The sequence below is a fragment of the Helicoverpa armigera genome, chromosome 4, assembly GCF_030705265.1.
Source record: "Helicoverpa armigera isolate CAAS_96S chromosome 4, ASM3070526v1, whole genome shotgun sequence".
Classification (NCBI taxonomy): Eukaryota; Metazoa; Arthropoda; class Insecta; order Lepidoptera; family Noctuidae; genus Helicoverpa; species Helicoverpa armigera.
In genome coordinates, this window is record NC_087123.1 from 7991979 (window position 1) to 8002064 (window position 10086).

At 35.2% G+C, this 10086-nt stretch overlaps 1 protein-coding gene and 1 long non-coding RNA gene across 2 annotated transcripts; both read left to right on the forward strand.

Annotated features, from left to right (window-relative positions):
• The first annotated feature begins 359 nt into the window (after window positions 1–359).
• On the forward strand, window positions 360–7947 carry LOC110375291 (protein yellow). The gene is made up of 8 exons (XM_021333352.3): window positions 360–516; window positions 2567–3003; window positions 4025–4146; window positions 4342–4568; window positions 5135–5249; window positions 5542–5622; window positions 6244–6354; window positions 6704–7947. Exons 2-8 carry the CDS (start codon window positions 2574–2576, stop codon window positions 6842–6844), a joined length of 1227 nt encoding a protein of 408 aa, XP_021189027.3. The 5' UTR covers window positions 360–516; window positions 2567–2573; the 3' UTR covers window positions 6845–7947.
• Window positions 7948–8891: 944 nt separating this feature from the next.
• LOC135116880 (uncharacterized) lies at window positions 8892–9783 on the forward strand. Its single transcript, XR_010276444.1, has 2 exons — window positions 8892–9112; window positions 9365–9783. It is a non-coding gene; the product is annotated as an uncharacterized LOC135116880 (long non-coding RNA).
• Window positions 9784–10086: the final 303 nt, after the last annotated feature.

The window sequence follows — 10086 nt, forward strand, 5'->3', positions numbered from 1 at the left end:
TGACTTTTTGCAAAAAAGGTACATGCGTATCAATCACAGGCAAAAATGTAGGTAATTGGTCTGTATGAATAGTCAGCGGATGTGTTGGTCACGGGGATGGGCCTTGAATTTACCTATCCGAGTCGAATTCACAACATTGCGCTCTCGCAATCGTCGAGTGTTTAAACATGACATAGTAATAGGTGCTGTACACCGATCCGTTAAGCGTAAACATGTGCGCTTCAAACTTTTTACTTTGACACTCAAGCTGCTATTTAATTAAGCCCGATAACCAAACAAAAAGAGCTTAAAGCTACGACCATCTCACTTGCATCTAATTTCCCTGCAGTATGAAAATTAAAATGGTAAAAGAATGAAAAGAATCCATTGTATTGAGAAGTTGTTATGAATATATAAAGGCTTGCGAGACCTCGAACTGTTTAGTCTGTCTACGCGGTCCCGTTGAACCGGTCGCGGCCTGATTGACCCCCACTACCTTTGGCCGCTTTACTCCACCACTTCTCACCTTTATCACACGTAAGTTTATCAACATATTATAATCTATTTAGTGCATGCTCTAGATTCAAAAGCAGTTTTTGTTATTTTAATTGCTTGTTTTTGATAGACTGCAGTTTCTCACGCCTTTTTGAGAATGCATTCTTTATTTTTCCATTGTAGACAGATCTGTGAAATTACAAAAATTTGTAATTAAAAAGCTTTATTACTAATAAAAAAATGATGAATAAGAGGTTTTATTGAGCAAGCAGTTAGTGTTCCTAAAATAAACTTTCGTGGCCAGTATTTTGCTGCCCAAACAGGGTAACTTGAATTTAATGCAAATCATTTAATCCCATGCATTATTATAATTCGTCACTTAAGGAAAAGAGTTCTTCAACATTTCTGTATCCATATTAAGATTTCAAAAAATGTTTCGTTTTTGCTTTAGGTAAATTTTGTTTCATCCATGAATTGTAACTAATAGCTTAGATACTTATTTTGTTTTGGTATCTAAGAGATGATCAGTTTTTTGTATTTATATGGGAAAATCGACCAGCGTATCTTTAACCCGCGTAATTGATCGATAGGGAAAGAGGTAAACATACCTAACTAGGCACAGTTATAAATAAACCTGTCTCAGATGACAACGCTTTTTGTGTTTTAGAAAATAAACTGTTTGTTGTTTTTTGCCCTTTATTCTTGTTAAGTGATTGTGCCGCTAAGTTTGTGGTTTCGTATTATCTTGGGTTTTTCTGGGAACCTCTACCCACGTAAATCAAGACTTGAAAATTATCTTTAATTGCGACATTTATTTTCATGCCAACTTCGTTGCATGTGGTCCTTTTTTCAGTATTTATCATTCCTTTAAAAACAGTAATTTTCAACCAGTAATCAGAATATTCAATCCATTGATATCTGAGTAGGTATCTCATAGTTTGAGATATCTTTATGGTGTTGCAAAAATAATGATTCTTCGTAGATATAAATTATCTCAACGGATATTTTTTTTAATAAAATGCAAATAGATACGTAACTTGCATACAGGAAGTATCTCACAACAATGGACGACAAAGTAAAACAGTTATAGCGTTTACATAAATTTATTACCTACTACCTAGGTACAGGCAATTACATAGAAACCATTAAAACAAACATGATCACAGATTTGTTTACATTTGATGATTCTACATAAATGGTTTTCTTATGACTGCAAATCGGTATATTAATTGACCACGGCTGCCGGTAAACCTTGAACGAGCTCGCAAAAACTTGTGACTCGCCACGTTCTCTCACCTTACGAGTTGTTCCTGTTTCTCGCGTATCATTGTATCGGAAGTGAACATGCATGTTGCTCCTTCATGGTAATAATTGTATCAGCGCGTGGTTCCCAACAAAACCACCACCACCGGTACAATTTAGTACCGCTTTAACAAACGCGATGTTCCTTTTATTTGGTCTTACGTCACTTCGTCACAGTTCCCACCCATGCTATCCGAATGCATAACAAGCTCGATGTAGTCGATAAGGAAGAATACAGCTAACTTGTCGTTTCTCAATAATAAGATCAAGTCATCTGCAAAAACGTGAGCCAACTGTTATGATGGAGTTTGAGATGCTCCGCTTCACAATGCTATCATTACCAAGTTACAACATCTAGCTGAGATGAATACAGTTGTCACCATTCAAAAATACCAGGCGCGAATTTTAATTACAAAAGTTACCTACAGTGAAATATTTTTTCATTATGAAATTTTTGCTAAGTAGATAACTTAGGTATGTACCTACGTATAATTAATTTTAATAGTGTATGAAAGTACGCAGGAAGTTTTTCACTTCATATTGCAACTTTCGAAACAAGTTCGATCGAGCCTAGGTATAACCTGGCTTAATAACCCTTAACAGCCCCGATCAAACTGTCATACGTATTGCAAGTGTTTATAATAAATCACATTTATTTTAATTGTCAGTTATGAATTTTAATGAGCAAATGTGCAATCGCCACTTTTAGTATGTACCTTGGTATTTAAGTATCTACATGAAGCTCATATTAATAATGGCAGATATTTACAATTTGTAGTTTTAATTTCAGATACAGCATGAGGGCAGCCGTCGTTGTCGCAGCCCTTGCGGTTGTGACTTTGTGTCAAGCCGCGACACCACAATTGCGGTTTGCATGGAAACAGATGGATTTTACTTGGGAGTCGCCAGAAATCCGAGCAAATGCCATCGCCGAAAAAAGTTTTATACCTGAGAATAACCTGCCCCTAGGGTTAGCACGTTGGAAGAACAAAGTTTTTGTTACCGTGCCAAGATGGAAGGCGGGTGTTGCTTCTACTCTGAACTATGTTGATATCGACGGGCCACAAGATCAACTGCTGAAACCTTATCCATCTTTCAAAGATAACTTTGTACCTGATGATGCAAAGGAGTTGCCTTCAAACAGCTCGTTGATATCAGTATTCCGTGTGTTTGTGGACGAGTGTGACAGGCTCTGGGTCATCGATTCGGGAATGGCCGATATTTTTGGTGAGTTTTACACTAAACACTAAGTTCGGCATAACCACATGTATTACTTACCCGTTTTAAATTCAGTCAGGTATTAAATAAAAGGTAAAAAAACAGACGCGTGGGTGGGGACCATGCATGTTTATTAACGAGACACATAAACACGGATCTAAAGGTTGACTAAAAGTAGCCTTATTTGAAATATAAATATGTATTTAGATTTTTTTCTAGTTATCTGAACTTGCTGCAAAAATTAGATACATTTTAGAATTTTAATTAAACAAAAATTAATGCTGTGCAATTTTGTTGCCTTATGTGACTAAGTATATAAAAAACTATGGATATCTACAGGATCTATAGTGTAGGATGTTGTGACACGGTAAGATTTATAAACAACGACAAAGTCAGTTCCTGCGTGTATGCACTGGTGAGGTGAGGGTTACGCCGACATACTTTTATACTGCCTATGCACCTAAAGACATACACAATGAAAGGATTATAATGTATAAATATCGTTTGTCGAAATTACAATATAAACAAATAATAATTCATAAATTAATTACCCATACAATGATCTAGATCAAATCGTGATCAATTACCATGGTTACAAAACAACATTCAATTATCTACATATTAATAAAGGTAAACAATTAATGAATTCACAATTGTAAATTATAAGTACTCTATTTATAGCCACTTGGCTAGTGCTTGGCTATTGTTCACTATGGGTACTTATGTATGTAGCAGGTAGGTAGATACATCATTGAAATATCTTGTGAAATACACGTATAGGGATCTAGGTAAAAAAAACTACAGGACCGTACAGAATTAAAAGAAGTTCAGAGTTTGATACAAATACAGTCCAGATTTCGCTGCCATTAATCACGATAAAGTGCAGTCATGAGGATAATTTGCAGACGGAAACTCGAGATGATCAATAATCGACGTTTTTCCTTTTTTATTGAGAAATAACATTGGGTCATGTTTTGATACTTGAGGGTTTATATTTCTGTCTTATTAATTCGGCTTTTTGTAACTACAGGAGCTGGAAATCAAATCAATGGCCCATCGATTGTGATATTCGATTTGAAGACTGATCAACTGATACATCGCTATCAATGCAAGGCTGGCGATATGAAGGAAGACTCCTTTTTCGCTAACATCGTAAGTAATTTAAAATTGTAAATGATTTAAATTTTGGTTTCTGACTTAATAGACGGTATATATTTATGAAATAGCAAACCATTTTGCTTTTTTCTAAATATCATTAATTTTAATACTAGTTGGACAAGTTTGCATTCAAAAAATATTTGAGTCTGCGCATACGATGTTACACATCCTTTTTGATATTCCTTTCAGATAGTGGACGTTAACAAAGACACGTGCGATGACGCATACGCGTATATACCTGACTTGGGAGGCTACGGAGTAGTGGTGTACAGTCTCAAACAAGACGACTCTTGGCGCATTTCCCATCACTACTTCCATTTCGAACCTCTGGCTGGCTCCTACAATGTAAGCGGTATCGAGTTCCAGTGGACTGACGGCGTGTTCGGATTAGCTTTATCCGAACCTAGAGATGACGGGTTAGTATCAAAACATACCACAAATAATTATGCGGTTACGAAAAAAATAAAAATCATTTGGCGTAGTCATTATTTGCTACGCTGCGTAGCGGCGTAGGCCTAGACGTAAAATAATTAAAAAGTTGGCAAATATCACTGAATTGCATCTTTTCTGTTGTGGATACAATGGCCTATTATAAGTAATTTTCTCATGTTTCTACATGTTATCCTTGTATGTTAATATATTCAAAAGACTGGCTTTTTATGCACCGATCTAATTGAACTTTGGAAAGATCGGGACAAAATTAACTGGTTGCGTAACTTTTTTTTTACAATCTTGTTGCAAAACATCTACAATTATCCCAAGTACTTAATATCGTTAAAAGCTATGCTTATAATTTTAGCAATATATCTAACTACACATTCATGCATACGACGTTTGACAATGACCCAAAAAGTAAATAAAAGCACTCAAAACCGAGGTCAGGTGACTGTACTGTTAATAGATCTAGTGTCTAATTATGATCCTTAATGCGTTCTCTGTCGAATTTTATTGTACAATAGTGGATTGTTTTTGATTTTCGCAGGTATAGGACAATGTTCTTCCACGCATTCTCCAGCACCAAGGAGTTCTGTGTCTCCACGGAGTTGCTACGCAATTACAAGAGCATCGACAAGATCGAGGCATTCCACGACTTCAAGGTTTGAATGCAAACTTATTACCGTCCCACGCTTACGTTGAATTATTTATTAGTGAGATAGCGAAACAATTCAATCACGTTGGATCAACTGTTTGATTACGTGTTGGTTAGTTCACATGAACATTTCTCTGGCTGGAAAATATTATTTTTAAACTAATGTATGTTTAGAAAAATTCAATAGCAAAACTTGAAGCAAGTTGATAGCTAATTAAATCGCTAGTAGTATAATGCATCACCTATGTTACATCTATAAATATACATGTATTCATATTTTTCTTTTCTAATATTTACAGTTATTGGGTGATAGAGGCGAGCGTACCCAATCGGCTGCCAGTTACTACGACCCGAAGACACACGTACTATTCTACACACAGGTAATATCGATGGAACACTTACATAACCCGAATAAGACATAAAATGGAGAATGTATATGCATCAATATACCTTTATGAAGATTACAAGCTCATTGCTGAATGCATTCGATACTAACCTTCGTTATACAATAACATCGAACGGTAAACCTTCACCACGGTTGACATTCTTTCAATGTTTAAGTTATCTTGGGATACAATAAGGACTGGTGGCCGCAACCTTCACCCAACGTTCACATTAACAATGGAATTTGTTTGTAAAAAATCTATAGAATACCGCAGCCTATACCTACCTGTGGTCATAGATTTATTGATTTATTGCACTACACTATACATATGTATTCAACTTATGTGCAATTTTGATCATGCTCATTGTATCTTGTAAATGTTCACAGTGGGGCTTCTCTTTTTTTCAAAAGGTCCGTCTTTGCATTTTGGGTTTTCCCAACAATTTGACTATGCGAATGACAAATTTTTTTTTTACTCGTGTAAAAGTATCGTGTGTTAAGTAATTTAAGTTTGGAAACTATAGGGATACTGTAACAGCATGTGGGTAGTACATGATTAACTAACTTTAATTATAAATTAGCACCTAAATAACGCGCCTCATTATTTCTTCGCCAGGTGAACCGCGATGGAGTGGCGTGCTGGAATTCCAACAAGCCTTACACTCCCGATAACAATCCACTCATCATCAATGATCCGAAGTTATTCGAGTTCCCTAATGACTTGAAGGTAAACAAACATTTTCCTTTCAAACAACGTTTATAAACGTCAACATACTAGCTTTTTTTTTAAGTATTCATTTAAAAAAGTGCTTCTTTGCAGCCAAGTTTGAATGAATAATTTTGAGTTTGAGTTTTAATTCTAGCAACCACGAGCTTCCAGTCATTAACATGATTATCAAAAGAAGCACCTATGCATTTCAAAAAAAAATCTGTTAAATTAAAAAAATACACAATATACAAAATAAAAAACTACAAAAACTTAAACATCTGTGGAACACTTCAACGTCATAATCTGTCATTTTTTAGATAAGTGTACAACAGACGTTAAAATAATTATTTTCTTTCTTGAAATTCAGGTGGATGATGAAGGTATCCTGTGGGTTCTCTCAGACAAACTGGCGCGCTTCCTCTACAGAACCATGGACCCCAACGAGATAAACTACAGAATATTCAGCATCAACACCACTGAGGCTGTCGAAGGAACTGCTTGTCAGTAACTTTATAATATATAGGCTTTAAGTTCTGTGACTCTTTGTGTTTGTAGTTCTTGTAGCCTAAGTATAAGGCTTATTTATTTCTTACATACTTATACATTTTTTGTGAACAACCCCCAGTGATTTTTGGTATAGAAGCCTTAATTACGCATTTTTTCTTTTATTTGAAATTAATTTGGTGAATTTTAAAAGGATAACTTACGTACAGTTCAGGCTTGAAGACTACTCTAGAGTGTTAAACTGCGAACGATTACAAAGATGTTGTGTTCTTTGAGACGCTTTTATATGTTCTCGCAAATATGAAGTTTTTTCGCCTGATCCTGTTATTGTAACAATCAACAGTTATTTATCTTTATTCGCAGTAAGTATACACTCCGTATGTGTTGATAGATTGTTGTTTTATGTGTATCTCCTTCAACTTATGTACTTTCGAGTATATTTTGAGAATGACTGTTATCGTATTATGATAGTACCTACTTATTGTTTACTGCAATGTACTCATATTTTACTAACTGCAACGTTTGTTACTGATATTGTTTTGAGCACCTACCTATGTATGTAACTTTTATTAGAAGGATGAATTGCATTCACTACACATACTACTAACATTGTATTAGTTCTATCCAAATGTTCTATTGGTTACTTGTTTATATTGAAGTTGATCTCAGCAGTAATAAACAAAAGAATAACGCTGTTGCAGCCAATTAATAAAGTGATATAAACTTTTATAACAAAAATATCTAGCAACTTGACATTATGACGTCAGACGTTATACATGGTGTTTTATTTGGAAACATGCAATCTGATTAGTTGGACCACTTTTAAGCTATGTAAATGGTCGCTGGTTTTTCTCAAATTTTGCTGTCTATGTGTTCTCGAAGCTTTTACAAAAGTCTACACAACTTACTAATTTCAAGACACTGAAAAAAAAATATTCCGTCCGTTGTCATCATTATTGTATTTCGACTGAATGGACTTAGTAACAGACACGCTGTATATAATATGTTTATCTTTTTTTGTATTGTTTATATTAGTTCTAAGTAAGATAAGAGTACAAATTATGTAACTCATAAGGTCATTAGTAATAAACAAATTAAATATATGAAGGAGTGTTTCAATAATGAATTTACAGTTCTATAATTTTGGTTCAAAATATAAACACAGGTCAAACGTTTGTCACGTATTCTGATTAATCACTATAGTATCTGCTATATGAAGATAGACAAATTAAATTATGGGTAATGGACACTGATTCATATGGGATAATTAACTACGGTATATTTATTACCAATTGAATCAATTGGAAGCGTTCATTCAATTATGGACCTACACATAAATTTAGGTACATGTTTGATATTAGATACATTACATAGACATCATTAAGCACGGGATGCATTTAATGTGCTACGAAATTCCAATCTATAATATGTGTGTGTAAACATTGGGTTATTACCTAGGTATATCGATTTACTCCTAATGCCATATAACCTTATCTAACATAACATAATATGGCAAGACATGCTATTAGCAAAGAGCAAACCAGGTATACACCTACTTAAAATGCCGGGTGTCGCGAGACGACTCCCGGCCACCGTAGACGTGGGTCTGTGGGCGGTGAGTTCGGGTAGCTGATCGCTCCTTCGCAGACTGCCTGGCCAATATTCTATGTATTCCTATCTCTAATAAGCAAAACCTCTCTAATAAAAAAAAGATAGATAGAATATAGGAAGCGTCCGTCAGGCACTTGAACGATAAAGACACAGATGTGTATCATCGATCTAATGGGTTCACTGACCATTAGAGATATTCAATTTAATTTAAAATGAACATAATGTAGACATACTGTACTCAAGTGATGTGATGATGAAATTATTACTTAGGTAGGTACTACCTATTTGAAATGACATCCTAAGATGTTTTGCGAGTTGTAAGTAATTTTCCCTGTACGAGAACTGAAGAAGTGGCAGTCTGGCAACCTTTATAGCCCTAAAATTGATCCAGGGTGACCTACGTTTAGTGCATGCGTAGTTCAAAGGTGAAAGTAGGGGAAGTCCCGTAACGCCGGACGGCACCTAGCGCCGGACAGTCGTATTTAAGCGGACTATTTAAGCGAGTATAAATCTATTCGATTCAAAATACAAGTGAAAGGGGCGCGGGGGGCACACAGGTACAGGATCACACGCCGCACCTCACCTGCGACGCACACGGCCACGGTGGGAGCAACCGTTTGCTTTTTTAGGTGCGAAATCACTGCGTCACGTAAATATGAATGTAAGTAATTCTAGTATATTGATGGATTTACATTTGAGTGGTATTCAAAGAAAAAAGTAGTGCTTGATTGTTATCCGTAAAATGGTAGAATATTATTAGATCTTTTAAATAATTTTGGTAGGTACCACCTAATGAACGAAAATGTCTGTCCCTTAGCGCCGGACACTAAGTCGTCCCTTAGCGCCGGACGAATATTTCTTATGAGAATTTACGTCATTCATTCTAATTACTTAATTTTGTTTTGGATTATAGAGAAAGAAGATAATTAAAATGGAAGACAAGAAAAAGAACGGATCCTGGGAGCCACAGAGCTTACAAACTGCTATTGATGAGGTTATGTCAAAAGAAGTGAGACAATTTTCGTAGTTGGCTTAGAAGACTGGATCTAGTGCTCATCCTGTCGTGGGGGGATAAGTGAAGCATGTGAAGACATTCTAGAGTGTGAAAATGGTTAAATATGTGATCGATGCTGGTTATTTTGAAATTTCCGGTGTGGTACAAATAACCGTCCGGTATTAGGTGCCACTTTTTAAAATTACGTTTTTTGTTACCAAAGTTTGATTGATAGTATTAATTATTTTGGAGCAGAGGTTGCATTTTTGATAATTTAATTTGATTTCTAACTTTGTCATCTTATATAAATCATAATTTAATAAACATTTCTTAAACAATTTTTTGTTTTATTTATAAATAACCTTAGGTGTCCGCCACTGGGGGACTTCCCCCTACTTACACCTATTTATTTAAAGTACGTTCTAATTTATGTCTCAATAATTCTCTTCAATGCATCAATAAGCAAAACATATCGAACACCAACATTTGAAATGTAAATTAAAAATAAGGAAATAAAACTTTTTTTTTTTGTTTTCTTTTTTTAATTTATTTTACTATTCACGTTGTGTACATTCTTTTCATGTCGCGAAATTGAGAGTCAACCTTGTATCAGCTGGCGATAGCTAGTTTGTTTAGCTGGG

Coding starts and splice junctions, on each gene's coding strand:
- LOC110375291 (XM_021333352.3), top strand. CDS start 2,574: ATGAGGGCAGCCGTCGTTGTCGCAGCCCTTGCGGTTGTGACTTTGTGT. Junction 4,147..4,341: donor ACTCCTTTTTCGCTAACATC/GTAAGTAATTTA, acceptor TATTCCTTTCAG/ATAGTGGACGTTAACAAAGA. Junction 4,569..5,134: donor TCCGAACCTAGAGATGACGG/GTTAGTATCAAA, acceptor TGATTTTCGCAG/GTATAGGACAATGTTCTTCC.